General features: G+C 35.7%; 1 protein-coding gene across 1 annotated transcript in view; it reads right to left on the reverse strand.

Annotated features, from left to right (window-relative positions):
* The window catches only part of KCND2 (potassium voltage-gated channel subfamily D member 2), a 488,701-nt gene extending 468,230 nt beyond the window's left edge, over positions 1-20,471 (reverse strand). The window contains exon 1 of the mRNA XM_040472146.1: positions 19,327-20,471. Within this exon, the coding sequence (XP_040328080.1) occupies positions 19,327-20,441 (1,115 nt within the window). The 5' untranslated portion in view covers positions 20,442-20,471. The remainder of the gene's footprint in view (positions 1-19,326) is intronic.
* Between the last annotated feature and the right edge of the window lie 1,197 nt (positions 20,472-21,668).

Raw genomic sequence — 21,668 nt, forward strand, 5'->3', positions numbered from 1 at the left:
TGTGTTTCAAGGTAATTATCTCTGAAACAACATATTTCTATTAGAGAGCAAATATAACATTCTCAATAGTAACACTGCATCATTTATCCATTTGCTGTGCATCATTTAAAACTACAGTAGATCTAGATGATCTTAAAGTATTTGGAAAAAAGCAAATATCAATTATGTTTAACCAACAAAAAATAAGAGAAAAACAACTGGTATAGTAATCAGCTCAAAAGTTAGCTTACATGCATGAATTTAAATAAAAACTTAAAAACAAAATAAATAAAAATTCATAATTAAAGGATAAAGTAAAAGCTTACATGCATCCATTTTTTCCTATTTACTAGGATGGGCCTAAAAGCAGGAAAGGAGGTACTGAAAGGACAAAAACCATGTTCAAATATCCTGGCAATTTCATATGCTCCATGGACTTTTAACTTCACTACAAGAATTGATGGCTGACTTTTGTTCCTTCCAACTCAGGCAAACGATCGCTCATTTCAGAGCATTAAAAAGTTCCTCACACATTTTGTATCATACAAACACAAATATATTTTTAAACTGCATCCAGGCTCTGCAGAGTCAGCCAGTGAGAAGAGCCAGGATTTAAAATCCCAGCTTTGCACAGAACATACTCTCTCATACTTATATCGTTTCTTCATAGTGCCAAGTATATTTTCTGGCACATAGGAACAGTCAATAAGTTGAGTTAAATGAAATCTGGATTCTGTGTTTACTTGCTAGGTTTGTATATGACTGTGCATTTGTTTTTCTGTGTTTCTGGGCATCATATTTGTTTCTGTTAAACAACAGTGTTCTGGTATGTTAGACTGTGTGCAACATCTAATGTACATCAATTTCATAGATTATTACTAAATACCAATCTTAAGGTGATGGTGAGAGATAGTTACAGAAAACCTTATTATAGTGAGGTAAAGTAGGTAAATCTGTCATGTCACAGATTATTTGGGGGTCTCAAGTGTTAAGACCATAAAACAAGATTCAAATGTCATCTAAGTCAATCTCTAATCCATCCTCCTGCTGAAATTATTTCTCCCATTTCATAAATACGAATCAAATTTTTATGTGCTCAGAAAGACATTTGTAACTTATTATTTCATGCATTCCATGGATAATTATCGATCACTCATGAAAGTAAAAACACATTAGAAAGGTAAAAGCACAAATACGAGTACAAATATAATTGTTAAGTGCAGAGATCATTATTTATGTTATAATGATTACTTTCAAATCCACTCATAGCAGAATTTATTAAGATTTAAAAAGTGACAAGTGACCCCAATTTTTGTTCGGTCAACATTCAACAGACATTTTAGTGCCAAATTAATCTACACACTGTGCCCAGAATATGCCCTGAATTTTTTTTTTTTGCCACTGAGACTTTGCTTATGTCAGGTAAGGAAACTCTCCTCTATCCCCTACTATGACTGTCATCACTAATTGGTCATGGCACCCATTACTGGTGACCCTGGACATGCCTGAGAATTTTTCTCATCAGTCGCACAGGAAACATCCAAATTTTAACAGAGCTAGCATATAAGAAAAACTTCTAATATTTATATTTTCATAGTTCTTAATAATATGGGATGGTGAGTAATGTGCCAGCTAGACAATACTCTATGTCTAATGGTTTTGCATTAGATTTAGAAATATTCTCTATATGGCCATTACTTATGCTGATTGTCCATAAAAACTAAGGGCATAATATTTCCTGACGGCATAAATCAGGAAATTATTGTCTGAAGCTCGGAAGCATGGCCCAGGGTAGATATGTATAGCTATGAGCCAACAGCATAGAGGTGAAAGAAATAGCACAGAAATTTAGGGGAATTCTTTTAATGGTTAAGGAAAATGAATAAGGATTTGGAAAACAGTTTTATAGAGGAACCAATTAGCATATTTTGAAGTGTCTATGAATAAAAAATAAAAAAGTATCAAAACTCTAATAGTTTATTTCACATATCATTTTTTTTAAATGTATGTTTGAGCTGAAGACTTTGCACTTGTGGAAATTTTACTTCTGTATGCAGATACTTTTGTGTCCAAGGATGTGTAATTGAGAGAGAAGTAGCTAGAAAGTACAGGTGACTCTTGAACAACATGGCTCTGAACTTTGAAGGTCCACTTACACATGGATTTTCTTTGATAAAAACAGTAGAGTATCTTAAATGCATTTTTTCTTCCTTATGATTTTCTTAAAAACATTTTCTTTTCTCTAGCTTACTTTATTATAAGAATATAGTATATAATACATACAACATACAAAATATGTGTTCACGGACTGTCCATGTGTTCATAGACTGCTCATGTTACTGGTAAGGCCTTCAGTCAACAGTAGGCTATTAGTAGTAGCTAAGTTTTAGAGTAGTCAAAAGTTATATGCAGATATTCAACTGTGCATGAGGGGGGCATCGGCACCCCTAAACCCCACATGGGGTTCAACGGTCAACTGTATTATGAATGATGTAAGTTCCCAAGATGAATTGGACATTTAACTCTACAGTAAAAAGAAAAAAAATAAAATAAATCTTTATTCAGCATCTGTGATCTACAAAGCAATGTTCTAGATATTGTTATAAACCTGTGGGGGAGAATTCAGCTCAAGTCTGAGGTTCTTGGAAGAGAGAACTTTTGTCAGCAGGCATATTGAGGCACTTTAAACACAAGTCTACAGGTAGAGCATTATAGATCCATGGATTTCTTTTTTTCCTTATTTGGCTCCTAGAGATACTATAAATAAACAGAAATACAACGCAAGCTACACCTAGCTCTTCAGTAAAACCAATTCCTCTTAACTAAAATACAGATGAACAGGAATTATAGGTCCAATTAAAATGTATCTTGGATTGAAAGTGAAAACAAAACAAAACATTTGTTTCCAATATTCCAGATTCCACTAGCAGGTCACAACTTGCAAGCATGGTATGTGTGGCATTTGGCTGATGTTTAAGTCTGGCCTGAGGTACAGGGAAGGGACAGCTAGTGCTGTTGGCCAATCCACTGATATTTTCTGCAGGAAGATAAGAGAACTTATTTATTTTGTGGCTCAAGGCTCAAATCTTTGGTAGAAGCATAAAGTTCTTTTACTGGGATACCTGATCAGGAACATTAATTTTCTGCTGAATCTTTTCTGATATTCTCCCAGAAGAACTTCATATATCAAAATTCAGACTTGTTTCTCAGAACATGTTCTATTATGTTTGGCTCTAGCTTTTTATTTTAGCTAAAAGGGTTTGCCTGATTTTTAAAAGTTACTTCTAGCTGTGTGAACTTAAACATGTTTTGACTAGAGTAGTCCGATTTTGGTGTCATGTCTTCCATTTTATTGGGTAATTATTTAGCATATTTTCATTTATCTCTTGCCAGTAGGGATCAAAATGTGGTAAAGCAAGGGAGACAGTTGATGCATGGTATGAAAAAATAATACTGTTTATGTCTATACATATGGTGTCTACCACAGAGTAGGGGCCCCCTTCCTTGCTCCATTGTAACAGTCAGATTATCTCCTTACACATCTTTCTCCATTTCCCTCTCCCTCTTCATGAATATTCTGTTCAGGAAGAGGCATTACAGAGGGATTGTAAGACTTTCCCTCCTATTTATCTGATTTGGGATAAACATGCATCATCTAAATTATCTCACTGCAAACCAAAATTTCAAAATGTCATCTTAGACCTTCTTACCTTAATACTAAGCAACATCTGAATTTGCATGACATTATATTTATCAGAACTTCATAACTGGATTACAACTTTTGACTATAGTTTTCTTCTTTTTACGAATGATGATGACCAGAAATCCTGTAACCATAGCTAATCAGATGGCATCCTCCAAGGCAAAAAGTGAATTTCAATTCCTGGCCATATTAATCTTCAATCAGCCTTTCAAAAGGTAGTTCTCTCTGCACCTAGGTCTTGTGAGAAAACACTTATTGCATACTTTCCTAGATCAACACAAAGTAGTTTTGGTCAGGCTAACATCATGAAGAGTCAATTAAAAAGCTCAACATCAAATCAGCCATTCAGTAGGTTTTTACATAAAACCTCCCTCTATGCTCCATTATGATCTAAGAATCCACCAGTAATTTGATTTCTATCTTTTTAAAAAATGTTTATTTATTTATTCTGTGAGAAAGAGAGAGAGAATATGCACAGGTGGGGATGGGGGCAGGGTGGGAATGCCAAGCAGGGCTTGAACTCACTAACTTTGAGATCACGATCAAGGGCTGGATGCTTAGTCCACTAAGCCACTCAGGTGCCCCTATTTTCTATCTTTAGACCCTCCAGGTTGAAATTTTTAGCATGTGATTAAAAATTATCCTCTTTGGAAAGAAAATCCTGGCAAATCAACTTTATGGTTATATATAAGGCAAAAGAGAAAAAAAGGGGAGAAAAAAGAACTTAACTGAAGAAAATTCTCATCTCATTAGATTTAGATTATCTTTATGAATGGTGTTGTTTTGTTCCTCATAAGCTCTTCCCTTCTTCTGAGTCTCTGATCCAAGACACCACATACTTTACTTTGATTATGATCAATTGGTCAGTTAACTTGGGCCTCCACTCATCCCTGCCAGTTAAGAAATCAATAACTTTAAAAGGTTACAACTTTAAATTCCCCAAAGGAAGCAGCTGTGTCTTCTTTATTCCAGTTGTTCTCCAGAATACTAGTACTAATGGTTATTATCCATGGAACCTTACTTCTTAGCACAAAATAAAACAGGGCTTTTGCAATAAATAGTTTATCACCTATATTGAAGATTATTGAATTTCTATCAATGTTTCTCTCGATACATGTCTATTAAGTAATACTGAAAACCATCACTTTAGCTACTTTGTCTGGAACATTATTTTACATGGTTTGTTTTTTTACCTCACTTGAAAATTCTAACTCAAGGTCAGTAATATTCCAGGATGATAACAGTAGAGATAGGCTCAAGATACATTCTTCCAGATCAGTGGTTCTTAAAATTTGATGTGAGAAGCAAAAATGCAGTCATCATGGTTCCCATCTCCAGAGATGATTTGTTTTAGGTGAATGCTAAGAATGTGCATTTTTAATAAGTGACTGAGTTGATCCTAATTCTGGTGGCCTTTGGTCCACAGTATGAAACATCACTCAAAATTTGCTCAACTCTACATATGAATCTTGTTATGTGGAATTTATATACATTTTGATCATGTCATTTATATTTCCTATGGAAATGCCTTTATCTTCTTACAATATTATGTACTTTGCACAAAAAGGCCAAATCAAAAATAGTTCTAAATATTTTGTGAAAATATTGGTGCAGACACTGTTCACTAGGTTGGTAAATAAACAGCTTACAAGGATCCACATGATTGGATTATCTTAGACTCTACCTCTTCTAAAAAAAATAAAAACAAAAACAAAAACCTCATCAGGAAGTAAGATACTTTCTTTTCTTGGATAAACAGAGCTGTGAAACATGCTACACTTTCCCTCTTTACTTTGGCTGCCAGGAAATGCAGAGCTGATTTTATGCTCACTAATGCTTTATTTAACATAATTGTTTTTCCCCATCATTTCTGCTTCATCTTTAATACTTGGCACTTATTTAATCTTTTGGTTCATTTGACAGTAAATTGTTGCATACCCTCTCTGAAAATTGGCAGATATAAAAAATAATAAAGGAATGATTAAGCATATAATTTTAAAACAAGTTTGCCAGAGATGTAAAATTTTTATCATTTGGTAACCCAAACTCATTAACTACTGAATTTTCAACAGCAACAAAAAGTTTTATAGGATGACTCAGAATTCCAGTTTCTAAATAGGAAATACCTCTTCACTTAAGGTGTATGTTCAATCAGTATCTCTTCATTTTCAAAAATCTTCTCCTGCCTAATCGTCCATTGAGTGATCCACTAGGATCTTTTTTCCCTTCTATTCTTAGTTTCCTCCCTCTCTTCCTTCCTTCTTTCCTTCCTTCCTTCCAAGCTGTACATACTTAATGACTACAATTTGAGGAGTTTGGGGATAATTATACACCCACGAAATTATCACCACCATCAAGGCCACAGACATATCCATCACCTCCCAAAGTTTCTTCCTACTCCCTTACTACTTTGTCTTCTGCAAAAAGAAAGAAAAAGTACTACATTTAATATTATCATATATTTAATAATAACAATGTAATAGTAATCCTTCATATAGCACCTATGTAGAAGGTACTGTTCTAAGAAGTTTGCATATTTACATTTAATTCTATTGACGTCCTATGAGATAGGTATTCCTAATCTATTTTTAAAAATAGGGAATCTCAAGTAAACAGAATTTAAGTAATTTAACCAATATCATGGAGCTGGTATTTAAATCCAGGACATTTCTAATATATTACCATCTATATTTAAGACCTTCTTGCACGAATCATCAAAAGGGTTATTGTAGGAGAAAAGATCTAATTTTAAGTAACATCTGGTAAGATTTTTATATAGAAAATATATGAAGGGAAAAGCCTCAAATGTCACCAAAGAGTCTTTTTTCAACAGAAGTTTTGTAGGCTATTGGAAAGAAAAAAAATACAAAAAGTTACAAAATGAAGTATAAAATTGTTGTTCCCCCACTTCATAAAAGTATTATCACCAATAGTTCATTTTGTGTCCTCCCAGAAAAATAAAGAGTATGTGTGTATCAACTTATGTACATGTATGTAATATTTATTTACATATTCATACATTTTGTAATCACATATGTGTTTGTGCCTTTAAAAAGTATATCTGAGTATATATTATACATTAACACATATTTTAGTAATATTTAAAATAACAAATATAGATCCAGTAACTGGACGCTGTCTGTGGAAAATAATGAAGAGACAGAAGTAAAATAATGTGAATTATGTAAAGTGACTTTTTAGTTTATTCAATGTTTGGCTTCAAATAGTGTATTTCAGAACACATTGCTAAAATTTGCTACCTGACTAAAAAACAACTCTCTTTAATTTTGAAATAAAATAATCTTACTTTTCATTTAGGTGATTATGAAGGTATTTGGGCCCTTCACATGAAAATAATGAAGTTCTCTGTGAAATCAATAGGCACTTTAGTTTTTACTGCTCTAAAACCATGCCAATCCTGAGTAAAGAAAGTGTCTTTTTCCATAGAGAAGAGTTTATAGCCATTTTGTAAATTATATTCTTTTCTTTTTTATGAGAATATTTATTATTATCTTCTGACATTTTATATCAACTTCATGTAATTTTTAAAGCCAAAAGCACAAATACTGTATTTTTTAAAAAGAAATGGGTCAACATATATACACTGTAAGTTATCTATGCATTTTCAAAACACTTGCCTTCTATTGCAAACAAAAAAAAAATGCAAGGTCATCCATGAAGAACTGGAAATAATAGTCATTTTAATTTCCATAATTAAGAATTTCCTGAAATGGAGGTAATTTCCTCTTGACATTTATTCATACATCCTGTTTCACAGTAATGTATCTCCTTCTAAATGTCTATGAGATGCCTTGAAATTAGCACAATTTTTTCTAACTGCAGTAATATTGTGATAAATTAGACAATATCAATGGAGAGATGTAAATAGTTTCTTGATTGTACACACTTGTAGAAAGTTATATGTAACATTTTATAAGATACTATAAAGTGTCAGAAAACCAAATGAAGATCAATTTCAATCCTCATTCTTAATTTCAGATGAATGAGTAAGCCAAGCTTTGCAAGATATTTTCAGGTTTGATGTTTTCATAATATTGGTCTTGAGTTCAAACACAAAGTTGAAGTTAACCAAATTTTTTCACATTGTGAAAATATAAATGCAGTGTTGACCAGAGTAAATCTTTTTGGGTTGAAAGAAAAAGAAAAATCCAACTACAAACCATGGAGTTAAATACAGTGCAAGTTAGGATTGCTACAATTATATTACCTTCTCATTTCAAAGGGATCAAGGTAAAAATAGTGCCAATATAAAAACCATTCTTAATTTCTTCACAGTAACTTCTATCTAACCATATGCACTTCCTCTTCCCATCGCATCCCACTGCCTCATAGAAATCATCTTTTTTGAAATTCTCTGTATTTATTTGTAGCTCATGGAAGTGTCAACTGATGCAGCAACTTTGGGAAAACTGGCTATATCTCCGAAGTTGAACATTCACACCTATGACCCACCAATTTCATTCCAGGTTATATATGTAAGAGAAACATTTGCACATGCCAACAATTTGCATATAAGCACTCTTAAAAAAATCTGGAACCAACTTGAAAGTCATCATCAAGAGAGTGGCTGAATAAACTGTAGAATAATCACATAATGGAATGAGATATTATGTAGCAGCCAAAAAATAAACCTTGATGATGTATTATATGAAAGAGCCCAAAAGGCTGTGTACGCCATGATATACTTTCATAAGATTAACAAAATCTCCCAATTAAAAGTATCATTTTAAGAATGATAAATATAGGATACAGGATGATGGTTATCTCCAGCAGAGAAAGACAGCGGGACACAACGGAAAAAGAGGTGCTAATGGTTAGCAACCACTGTAAGTTAATACCAATGATATAGCTTTAGTTTGGGGATAAGTTCACTTGTCCATATTACATTACTAAAATTTATTAAATAAAATGATAGAGGACTATGAATGATAGAAGTGTATTATGAAAAAGGATAATAATTAATTAAATTCTATGTATGTGGAATTAAACAAAAGCAATGCATCTTGGTTTACCTCTTTAAGCTCACAGTATCAAAGGCTTAGCTCTTTTAAATACACTCTATTGAAATGTAAGGTATTCTCTTATGATTTATCAATTAGGCTTCATCTTGAAGATTTCTCCTAAAGTACTGGAGGTATCTGCTTATTACCTAATTTTTTCAAAATATTAACTTGTTCAAAAATTCAAAGGAATTAAGAAGGAATTGTTTTCCCTATAGTAATTCCAGGGATATAAAAATGACATATAAATGTATATAAAAATAACATTTTATATGTTTTTCAAATTGGAAATGTATTATTGAAGCAAGCTTGAGACAATCTCCTCAAATATATTCTTGATTATGATGTTTAAATGAAAAATATTTTAAGATATTCTTTCATTTGAACCTTAACATGTCTTTTCATTTAATGAAGAAAACATAACATAATCTTTTGGGATCAAATTAGGAACACATCTGATATTCCAAAATTTGAGTTCCAATTTTTCAGACAAATGATTTGACACTGATTTCACACCCTGCTTTCAACACCGCTGATAATAAAATTAACAAATCATAACTTTAGATAATTGTCTAAAACTCAGAGTTGAGGGGCACCTAGGTGGCTCAGTTGATTGTATCTGACTCTTGATCTGGGTTCGGATCATGAACTCATGGCTCGTTAGTTCGAGCCCTACATCAAGCCCTGCACTGACAGCATGGAGCCTGCTTGGGATTCTCTTTCGCTTTCTCTCTCTGCCCCTCCCTGACTTGTGTGTCCTCTCTCTCTTTCAAAACAAACAAATAAACATTTTAAATAAATAAATAATAAAATAAAATTCAGAGTTGAAACTTCAATTTAATAAGTAATTCTCTTTAGTTTGAACAAGATTTAATAAGTAGCAGATGACCTAGGGAAAAATGACAGGATAAGACTGTATGAATTTATTAATCTGCATTACTAGCTCAAAGTCTCCATTAGACAATAAGTTTTAAATATATAATTTATTGCCTAATGGGGATATATATATATATATATATATATATATATAATTTATTGTCTAATGGGGGGATATATATATATAAAGGAGAACTACGACCTAGTTATATATACGTGTATGTGCACTAGTTTTACTACTTTATTTTGTTTAATGATGAAAATAGGTTATACAGTAAAGAAATATGGAGAAAAAAGACTTCCAGTGAATTGTGCTCTAAAGAGCATTAGACTTCAAAAGATCCCCCAGAAATCAAGCTTTGTTTTTCCACTAACTAGCTCTGTGATTTTGTTTCCTAGCATTTTCCAAGCATAAATTGATAAGTTTCCACAAGATGATTTCTAAAGATCCTTGCAAATCAAAATTCCATGATTTTAATACCTTCAGACTAAAACAAAAAATCAAATATTAGTGAAATCCATAAGATACATTCTTTTCTGATCCAGTAGTGTCCAATGTGCATTACTAAGTTGATCTAAGTTAAGAAGAATACAAATACATGTGTTTGCTTTTCATTCCCAAACACCACATTTGGGAAGAATTGGAAACAAAAGTTCCACAGTGTGATCTAAAACAATATGCATAAGGATTTTCCTTTTCCAAAATGTGTTAGAATGGTGTAGGGTTATATAGTTCCAACTTCCACAATGAGATGAAAACAAACTAGCTCCCCGTTCAAAAAAAAAAAAAAGTCTAGTAGTTTGACAATGTAATTGCCATTATCAACTTCACGTGCAAAGAACAGGGAATACCAGGACTTTTTCCTTTGTTATGATCCTCATGAATCCCAGCTTACAACCATCCGAAGTCAGGTCTCCAGATAGAAGTACTGGTCGGGATGCAGAATGATGTGTAGGACAGATGTTTTAATGGAAGCAGAATGCCACGGTGAGATGGCATGCTGAGTGCCCTTAGAGTCAGGTACTATTTCCATAAGTTGCTTGTCTAGGAAACACACTTTTTTTTTTTTAATTTTTATGTTGGCGATCCAATTCTTGTTCTTCCAAACCCAAGTTCTCTCCATGATTATGTTTTATCTCCAGCGTGGTGACTCTTACCAAAGCACTGAAACTCTATAAGTTTCATTACGTATACACATCTGCTACATGCATGGTTCCAATTTGATTTGGGCTTAAAAGTACATATCCTCTGGCAATTTTTAAGACGTGTAAACTATTTTTTCTTTCAAACTCACAACAAAACCCCTGAACATGGACACATGTACCTACTGCAAAGTGAGAAAAAAAGAAATGGAAATATTCTTGTAGTAGCAATGCAGATATGATATTCTTGAAAATTAACATTAGAACTGATAATTGTAAGCCGGAAAATCTATATTCAAAATAAATAATAATCCCTAGTCACTTCCTAGATAGCTCCACATCTATTGAGAAACACTTTTGTCCTTTCAGCTCAAGTGTGGAATTCATTTTCTCATTTGAACTAGTTTTATTTTTGTCTGTTGGGAATATTTTAATCGTGCATTCTTATAAAATACTTCATTTTTTCTGGAAAATCTCATGAGTAACTGGATATAAATTTTAACTTAAGGTAAGTATAATGAATCTAACTAAGGATGAGGATTTATACATGTGAAGAAATTAATGTTAAATTGACCACTTAAAAAAAATGTTAAATGTTTCGGAGCTTGTGCACATTTTAATACAAAAATCATATCCTATCTTTACCATACTCATAGTTCTCTAATGTGTCCCCATTATGTCTTAAATAAAACCAGAAGTCTTTACTATGGTCTACAATGTCCTGAGCTATCTTGTCCCTACTACTTTTCAGACAGCCTTTGCTACCAAGACCCTCCCTCCCTTTGTTTTAATTACCATGGCCTTAGGTGGAATACAACAAGTCTCCTCCCTCCTTGAGGTCTTTTTACTTATTTCCTCTCTTCACCAAAAGCTCTTTATCCAGATATTCACAGAACACACTCCATCCTTCCAGTGAGCCATTCCCTTTACAAAGGTCTTTGTCTCTTATCCAGAACAATACATTTCTTAACCCATGCTTATTTTATTTGTAGCACCCACCAGTACTTGGTGGGGTTTTCTTTCTGCCTTTGTCACTAGAAAACACAATTCTTAAGGTTAGGAAATTGGCAGTTATGTTTACTGCTGTGGCCAGTGACAAGTAGTAAGTGATCAACAAAAGTCTATTAAATTGAAACCAACTCTATGAGTCATATTTTGATTTCCTGAGAGTATATGCTACTGGTAAAACTTTGGGTTTCCAAAAGCACTATTATTGTTATTCTTAAAAGCAAAGGGAATGAGGAAGATGGCAGAATCATGCCCACATGAGAGCAAAAAGACAAGACCTTTCACTTTTTAGAACAAAACCTTCCCATTCTGTTTGACATTATTTCAACAGTCATCCTACTCTTTCAATGTTATTTTTTCTCATTAGCAACTTCTGATAATTCACTGCCTATTCTCCCCACACTTTTTATAATTCAGATCTTCTTTACATAACAGACATGTCAAAATTCCCAATGCAAAATGCAGCCCACCATGCCAGAATGTGGATCCACATATATGTGTACATTTTCCATACCTGCCTTTTAATCACTTCAAATAGGAACTTCTCTCTGATAGACTACATTTATTGTGTATTGTGTATGTCATTTATAAATAATACTTCACTATTTTTAAACATTTCCATTTTATGCATTAATGAGTGGGCTTAGATAAAGAAAAAAAAGGGCCAGCTCATGTTTACTAGGGGAACTGAGGTTGAAAGAGAAGGCAGTAAGTACATTTCTGTGCTGATTCATTTGCATTATAAGATATCTCCATATGCTTCCCAGAGGATTTTCAATTTACCAGCCTTCACCAGAAAGCACGCTGATTAAGGAAATAACCATCGACAGCCATTAATTCTAACTTTTGAAGAAAAGCAGTTACAGATCAAAGAGTGGAAGAGACTCATAGCCCTCCCAAGTCCAAAAAGAAAAATAAAAAAGGCAGATTATAGTACAAAGACAAAATGTTCAAATAATAAATTCCAGTTTTCCCTAACATTGAACAAAGCGAAAGATTACATTAGTAGATGATGGCTGATGTCAAGATGGCACTGTTCCAAAACGAAGGAGCTCTCCATGGTGTGCAGGTATCACCTCACACCATGATTTTGCAAAGCCTTAATGTAGATTTTTCTACATTTAGACACTGCACTAATAGGTAATAAGTCCCAAAAAGGTATGGACCCATACTGAAAGCCTTTCAAACTGGTTAGGAAGGCAAGAAGTAGAACTGTAACATATATAAGATAACATTACTAATGTCAAATGTAGTTCCAACTATAGATGGTATAGGCATGGGAGGTCAAGAAGGCTTCATGGAGAAAATCACTGTAAAGACTGGTTCTCAAAGGAGAAAACTAAAGGGTAAAAATTCCAATGTAATCTACTGAAGCAAGAAGCAGTGTCAATGTGCACAGAAATGTAGAGATGCTATTGCAGTACTGGGTTTCTTTTCAATACCACACTATATCCCACATTGCCAAAACTAGCTGCTGAAGCCAGTGGTAGAACAATGGTGATACACACACACACACACACACACACACACACACACACATATGTAATCATTAAACAGTATAAGACATATGGAGAATGGGGGGGGGGAGTAAAATCATTATTATAGCTCTGAAGGATAAATAATACTTCCTTCTCAGTGAATATTCTTTTTACCATTCCTGCTCTTTCAATGAAATAGAAGTTAAATTGTATAGTTTTAACAACTCGCAGGTCAACTCTTTTTAGGTAATTCATGCAAAATAATTGATTTATTTTCTTCTTTATTAGGCCAGGTAAGATACTTACCACCATATAGTTTGCTTCCAAATGGCCTAAGAGTTCACTGAACAGGAACACATGGTTTTGTTATGTTAACTGGGCACCATCATGCTAAAACCCAGTACTATGTAAATAAATGCAGGACTAACAGCGATGCGAGAAATGTACTGTGAGTCACAGAGAGCAGAACTAGGAGAGAAATAAAGAGGAAGTTTATTCCTTTTCTTACTCTGTAGTATCAGCAGTAATCTCCAGGTACCTATTATTACATATTCCTAGATAATGTTTTATGGTCTTGAGAGAAAAAAAAAAAGAGTGAAAAATGAAATAAAAAAAATGCTGCTGCTAATTGTGTAACTATCAGTAAGCCCCCAAAAGTCTTACATGTAGAAAATGATGGACTGTAAATGAGTAACAGCTAAGTTTCTTTCCACCAGAAGTTTAGAAATTAGGTAATAAGACATTTGAAGTTCATTAACTCATTTTCAAAGATGAGTGTTGGGACATGACATCAGAATTAAATGAAGTAACTCTACAAATAAAATAAGACCAAGCTAATCTGTAGTCTAAAGGGAAATCCTGAAAGGATAAAAAGTATCCGTATCATAACAGACCCACTGAAAATTAGAACACAATCCCACTCTAGTATGCTGTGCTGATAGAACACATATTATCTCTTCCTGACATACCTCTGTTTGGCAACCAAGTAAATACTTGTAAAAAAGAAAAGGAAAAATGCTAGGTAAATACACACGTTTAAAAGATACACCTGTATGTCATGTCAAAAAATGTCTATATTTAAATGATGAATAAAACAAAATAAAGACAGTTAAAGTTTGGTGACCTTAATGCTAAAAGAAGAATACATATTACACGTCTACATTTCTTTAAAAGTTCATTTTCAACTCCCAACAATTAACACACTCTATAAAGAATTTAATAAAAATATATATCATGGTATGCTAAAATAAAAATGGATGTTACCCATAGTATGGCTCTTTCATTTGAAAGAGAAGTATTTGGTACTTTCCACATTGTAAAGATATTTGATTAACATGCTAGCAATATTTTGGGCAGAAGCTGGTGCAGGGGAAAATAATTCTACCCATTTTTAGTAATAACTGCGTAAATGAAAAGTTTCTATTTATTTAAATGATTCTGCAAGATATACTCCCAACATTCCCCAAAGCTATGTAGTCAGGATAGTGATGGCTAGCAGGAAAATATTTAAAAGCTCCTTCTTCTTTTTAATCATGTATACTTAACAACATATATGTGTTATGTAAGGTATGTGTTCTATATTATATGATATATAAAATGTAATACTTTTAATATATTTATATATTGTATTTGACATATATAACACATTTTTACGTACATAAAATATAACATATGTGGCATATTTCTCTATATAATCCCTCTCCAATCATGCCACTCCAAAAAGAGGATGGATACACAGATACTGACACAGTGTTAGGAAAACTGCAGTGAAAAAAACTATTTTGCTTCTTTGTTTCACAAAACAGCAATTTAGTAAACCTATTAAAATTGAAATATTATAGTGCTAGTTTTTTTAGAGTTATAAATGGATAACTACACTAAGTTTTCTGGGAGCATAGATGTAATTCTACCATATTTGTCTCTGATGACAGCACCCTTCTCGTTTTCCTAGATTGGTTCAGAAATCAGAATATAATTTATGTAGTTAAAATCATAAAGTTGCATGTTAAACAAAAACTTTACAGAAATGCCATGTAGTAGCTTTCTTTCCCAAGTGAAAACTTTGATAAAAGCCACTTTGTTTTAAAATTAAAGAAGTGGTGGACCACAGAAATTAAGAAATAAGAAATTTCTCAAGTTCTTAAGTTTTATGTCATGAGTAATACAATGTTTTGTGTTTTTTTTATTAAATGTATTCATTATTTGAGAGAGAGCGAGCGAGAGAACGCGTGCACACGCAAGGGGAGGGCAGAAGGCGAGAGGGAGAAAGAGAATCCCAAGCAGCCTCCCCCAACGCGGGGCTGGATCTCGCTGAGATCATACCCTGAGCTAAATTCAAGTCGCACGCTTAACTGACTGAGCCACCCAGGTGCCCCACAATCTGTTTAAAAACAAGGGTCTAAGTGGTTAGTGATCGTGACCAAAAATGCAGGTGTTGCTACCATACAAGCTCCTCAGATTATTTAATGTGCCACCTGGTACCACTTCTAACTCACAAGTCATGAACCTGAGGTTCAATAAATGGTAAACTGATGCTGGACCTTGTTAAGTATTGTTTTTACAAAATCTTTTTTGATCACTGATAAACATTTGAAAATTTCCTAAACTTGGTACCATTTGAGTACTACCACCTGGAAGAAACACCACTACTGGATGCTATCTGCCAAGGGTCATTAGGACAAAAGAGGAGTTCCAGGTTCTTTTTCTCCCAAGGCTGTTTAAGGCAGCAATTAGAGTTTACATTATGGAAAGGAGGGAGGTGGGGGGAGTAAAAGGGCACTGAGGGCCAGTGAAGGCCTATGAATATGCTCCAAAGGAAAAGATGAAGTGAAAAAACAGATACACTTGACCACTCAATCTAAACACTTTTCTAAAAATTCTTTCTGATACTCTTTCTTTCACTGATTTTTTTAAATTGTGCTTTTAATGTTTGTTACTTTAATAGGAAATGGGTAGGCTTAAAATTATACTTCAAAGCATTAATTTTCGCAGCAAATAATTGGTTATATAAAAGCATGGCTAAGTTATGGTATAGTGATATATTTGAGATTTCAGGGAGCATAAGAATGATTCGATGAACACACAACAGTTCTAAGACAGACCCACTCATTTCTTCAGCACAAAACCGAACTGAATTGTTTCAAAGGACCCGAGAAGTAGATAATTCTGTCAGTCCTAAATTACAAAGGTCTTGCCTTTACTTCTCATGTAGATAATGTTTATATGAGCTAGGTTTTCGATAACCACTGTTTAGGATTCCGTTTTCACTTCTATTATCATTAATTGATGAATATTAGCTCCATCAAAAATAACAGCCAAGTAAAAAGAGTTCAGAAAATGTACGGGGAAATTCTTGGTCATCTATCAGACACAGCTTGATCTTAACTCAGACTATTGCATATTTTCCAGAAAGTTTATACCTAACACTTCAGCATGTAAGTATAAAACTAGAGTGAAAAAATAAATTCAGACAATGGCTTTTGCTGAATATTTTCTGTTCTTAAATAAAGCTGTTGAATCACAGTGCAACCAAAGACACCAAACAGGCAGGATTTAAAACACAATCTATTTCTCCAGGAAAATAAAATACATTATAAATATGTTTTGATGAGAAACTGAAGACATCTTTCTAAGAAGCTTTCTATATCATAAAGCATATTCTTTCTTAAATGTTCACATACATTTTTCAATACATGGATTGTATTTTGATTGCATCCACATTTCTACATCTTAAAAGTATGACTGCTATATTTCATCAGGATCATTAACTTAATTTCTTGAAAATTAAAATTTTCAACTTCAGTGAAACTTAAGTCTTAAAAGTAACTTCCATTTTGCTTCCAAGTTTTGAGAAAGTATATATAATTAATTCTTCTAATCTACTTACATACAGAACATATGAACTAATAAATCCATGTCATAGATTTGACTCGGGCATTATGATTCAATTTCCTAAATGATTTCAAAAATATGCTTATAAGTATTTTATTTATATAATAAAGAAAATGTCATTAATGGTTAAAACTTCCTCTTTTTTCCCCCTGAATTTAATAAAAATAAACTTCAAAAAAAAAGTCATTTCAGGAAACAAATTTTAAAATAATAGTAACTTCTCATGTCTAGAACTTATAGCCAGATGAAATTAGCATCTCATCAATATTCATTATAATAATACCGATATTCAACCATATAGACAGTATATGGTATTAAAATGATTCACTGATACTTCATGAAAAACACTACCATAGACACCAAGTTTTATATATATATGCATATATATGTATATATATGTGTGTGTGTGTGTATATACATATATATATATGTAACCTTTTAATGTTTCTTTAATTTCCTCTTAAAACAGAATTCTCTTTTTATTCATATACATTTCTGATTTGACGTCCTGATAGTGATTTGCACTATCCAATTGTCCTTAACAAAGATTTCAAATGATAAAAAGACAATAAGCCCCCAAACCACACATATATATATAATTCTCTTTGGTAAGAAATAAGCACCTTCACTGCTAAGGTATTCTGTTATCACCTTCAAAATTTGTCACAAAACTACCAACACGATAAAAAGGACATAGAAGCAGTAGGATATGGATTTTCACTGATTCATATTTGTAGTGCACCAGTAGGTCTTAAAAAATATGTGAGACAAAATCAAAATCACACTATGGTATTTTAGCTTAGTATAAATTCTTAATTAACTTCGCCAGAAATTCTTCACATATAAGATATTCCATTAGTTGGCCGTATGACAACATGAGACTTTCTGCTGAACACAATATGGCTAATAAAATTAAGTTGACTTTAACCACATGGTCATTTAAAGAAGACAATTAGATTAGCCAGACACAAAACTTAAAAAAGCAGCCTTGGGAATAACTTTTTTCCTACAGCCATTACCAAAGCCTTATTGAACTGATTAACTATGCAAGAAAAGCAGCAAAGAAAAGCTGAAGAAAGGGCACTAACATCACTACTTGGCTTACCTAAGAACTCATAAAAGTAAAAGACTCTAACCATTTTATTTTATTAGGTCCTATAATATATAAATTCTGCTACTTTTCTGCAGCTTGATTAACATTAATCATTTCATACTTTTCCTTTTTTGTACCATCTAAAGAAACCTTAATTCTAGCTTCATATTTATTTAAAAAAAAAAACCACATTAATCTGGAATATGCCCATTGGGTTGCAAAACACCATTATCCCCAAATAAAAGAACACACAGAAGAATTCTAGAAGGAAATTACAATGCACAAAATTCTATAATACGATCAGCCCCTGATGACCATCAATCTCACCAGATAGTGTTCTACCTTCTAAGTATATTTAATGGTCATAGGCCCATTGCCTGATGGGATCTGTAGTTTCTAAAAACTGTGTGAGTGATAGTTACTGACTTTTTTCTAAAACTATGAACTTATAGTGGAAGATATGTTGCAAATATCATTCTACTTCATTTTGTAGGGTTGATCAGTTTCAGCCCTGATATTCTAAAACCGCATAACCTATCATCCAAAATGAAAATGCATGTATATGAATATGTATATATATATATTACAAAATCCTTGGGCAATGATACGTATAATCTGTGTTTTACAATGTTGTAAAATAAGAATTATGGTTCTTAGAAGGAAAATGCCTGCCAAAAGTATCTATTTATATGAAAATAATACTTCAAATATACATGAAAACTTTTCATTTGAATACACTGGAACTCTCTCTAGGCACTTCAATATATATTATGCATATTCATACCTTTACTGGGCACCAATTTTGTGTTTTTCACTGTCATATCTTTATGTATTGATATATATATATATAATATTATCCTTCCCTATATTCAGGAATTCTAAAATTTCTTTGTGTATTTATCACCTTCAGGCATCCATACTCAACACCGGCCAGCAAATCCCTAAATGACTTCAATCTCTGTATCATACCCATTTCGTGGATAAAGAGTTACTCAGAGCCACTTAGATAATGCTTTCCTAAACCCACTTAGAAAAGAGAAAAAAAGCACTTCCTCTGAACTGTAGAACCTTATTGGGTCCACGATCACCTCACAGATATCCAACCTCCACCCCATTTCCCTTGACGGCACCTACCCTAGTGTTGTCATGGTGACGATGGTATACCAGAAGGCAGCAGGGATGCTGGTGAACTTGCTGGCCGAAGACCCCTTCTCTGCGTAGAACATGACTGTAGCAAAAATGATGATAGCCATGGTGAGCGAGAAGAGCAAGAAGCCCAATTCTGAGGCACAGCTCTTCAGCGTGTACCCCAGGATGCGCAGGCCTTGAGAGTGGCGGGAAAACTTAAAGATCCGGAAGACCCGGAAGACCCGGAGCGTGACAAAGGCTCCACTGACATCCTCATTGTCTGTCATCACCAGCCCAATGTAGTAAGGCAGGATGGCCACCACGTCGATGATGCTCATGACACTACGCACAAAACGGTAACGACTGGGTGCCGCGGCCAGGCGAAGCAAGTACTCAACTGTGAAGATCATGACGCAGGCTGTATCCAAGCAAAAGAAGGCCACCGCATACCGCTCCCCGCAAGGCAGTTCTTTAATGTGCCCGGGACTAGAGCCGCAGGGCACTGTCTCTACCACGTTAGCGATGACTGAGACGGCAATGAAGAAGCCTGTCACATAGTAGAACACCAGGGCCATTGTGCTGGTGTGTGGGTTCTCAAACGCCCGCCACACCCTCTGCCGGGCGGTCATCGTGGGCAGCGCGCTCTCTCCCGTGTTGTCGGTATCGGCGTCGTCCTGCAGACGCTCCGCGTTCTCCCGCCTGCGATCCTTGTACTCCTCGTAACAGCAGTCCCCGATAATCTCCGGGATGAGGCCAAAGAAGGCCAGTTCCTCATCATACGCAGAGATGCACTCATGGCGAGGGTAGTGCAGCTTCCCGGTGCGGTAGAAATTCAAGATATGGCGGAAGATGTCTGGGTCACGGTCAAAAAAGTACTGCTGAGTTTCCGGGTGGTAGAAAAAGTCCCTCTCCGAACTGCCCAGCAGAGTGTCCGGGTAGCGTTCCAGGGTGTCCTGCCACGTCTGGAAACGAGTGCCACTCACATTGAGCACAATCAGGGCATCTTGGGTCCTTTTTCTCTCCTGCCTTGGGGGAGCCGGCATGGGCCCCGAGGCCACGGGCATCCAGCCAATGGCTGCTGCCCTAGCAAAGGGCAGCCACGCGGCCACACCCGCCGCCATGGTTCCTCGAAGCGGAGGCACGAAGGGCGATCAGGCTTCTACAGCGGGTCACAGTCGCCACACTCACTCGCTTCCTGCCGTCGAACCCAATACTGAGAGCTGCGGTCTGGAGGTATCACTCCTACTCCAAGGCGGGGCTCCTGGTGAAGTCACAGTTCTCGGAAAGGTAAGTTTCCCTCTAACGCAGGGATTTGTAAGAAGAAAAAGTATGTGTATATGTACAACGTCCTTACAATCACACCCAGCAGAACCTCACCAGATCTCTTCCAGCAGCTGGGCCAGGCCACTCCTGGCACGAATAAGTACACAGGTGACTTTAGGCGCAGCAATTTCTTCAGACAGGTGTCTGATTTCTCCCCTGACACAGTCCGGATAATGTAGGGCCAGTACGCGTCGTGTAGGACAGAGAAAACGAGGGACAGTCACTCAGTGGTGTTCTTCTGATGAATTCGAGAACCCTACCACCTTCCCTTACAGCTCTTCCAAACCTCCCCTTTCCAAGTGGCCCTTCCCGCCAAAGGAGTCTCAGAAAGGCGACCTGTTGTTGTAGCTTCCGAGATGCGGTCACAGCCGCTGCCCCATATCTCTTTGGGAGTCCGGTGGCCGCCTCCACTCCTTGTGCCGTATTTGCAGAGATGGAGGTGCTGTGGCGGTGGGCACGGTGGGGGGCGTGAAGACAGATCCGCCTCCCCCTCGTCTGCAAGCACCCCTTGTATCTGCCGAAAGCGTTCGCCCAATGGCCCCTTCACTCTCTTTTCAAGTTCAGCCCAGGTGCAGTGTGACAGTCACAGAAGCCGGGAGCTGGCAGCCGCCGCCGCCGCGGCGGCAGCAGCAGCAGCAGCAGCAGCAGCAGCAGCACCTGCCTCCGCGCAGAACGCGCCTCGCTCGCGGTACATACCTGGCAAAGTGCGCGCTGGGGCTGAGTTGCATAGAGACTTTCTCCTCGCCGTGCACCCGGAAAGGGAAAAGCCGAGAAAGCAGCTCCCGAGCAGCCGAATCCGATGCGCCCAGAGGGCATAAATAAAGCTCAAGCGAGCTCTTCTTCCCCTTCCCCCATTCCTCTGTGCTTCCCTCCTCCTTTTCACCTTCCAAAAGCCAGGCGCAGGCGAGCCGAGCAGCAGCAACAAGTTCAAAAGGTGCGGGGGAGGCGAGAACGGAGGGGACTCGCTCCTGCCAACTTACTGCGCCGCCGCGGTCGCCGGGGCCCGAGCGGGGCGGTGCGGGGCT

This window comes from Herpailurus yagouaroundi, unplaced genomic scaffold (assembly GCF_014898765.1).
Source record: "Herpailurus yagouaroundi ecotype Mexico unplaced genomic scaffold, PumYag 100, whole genome shotgun sequence".
In the NCBI taxonomy this organism is placed as follows: Eukaryota; Metazoa; Chordata; class Mammalia; order Carnivora; family Felidae; genus Herpailurus; species Herpailurus yagouaroundi.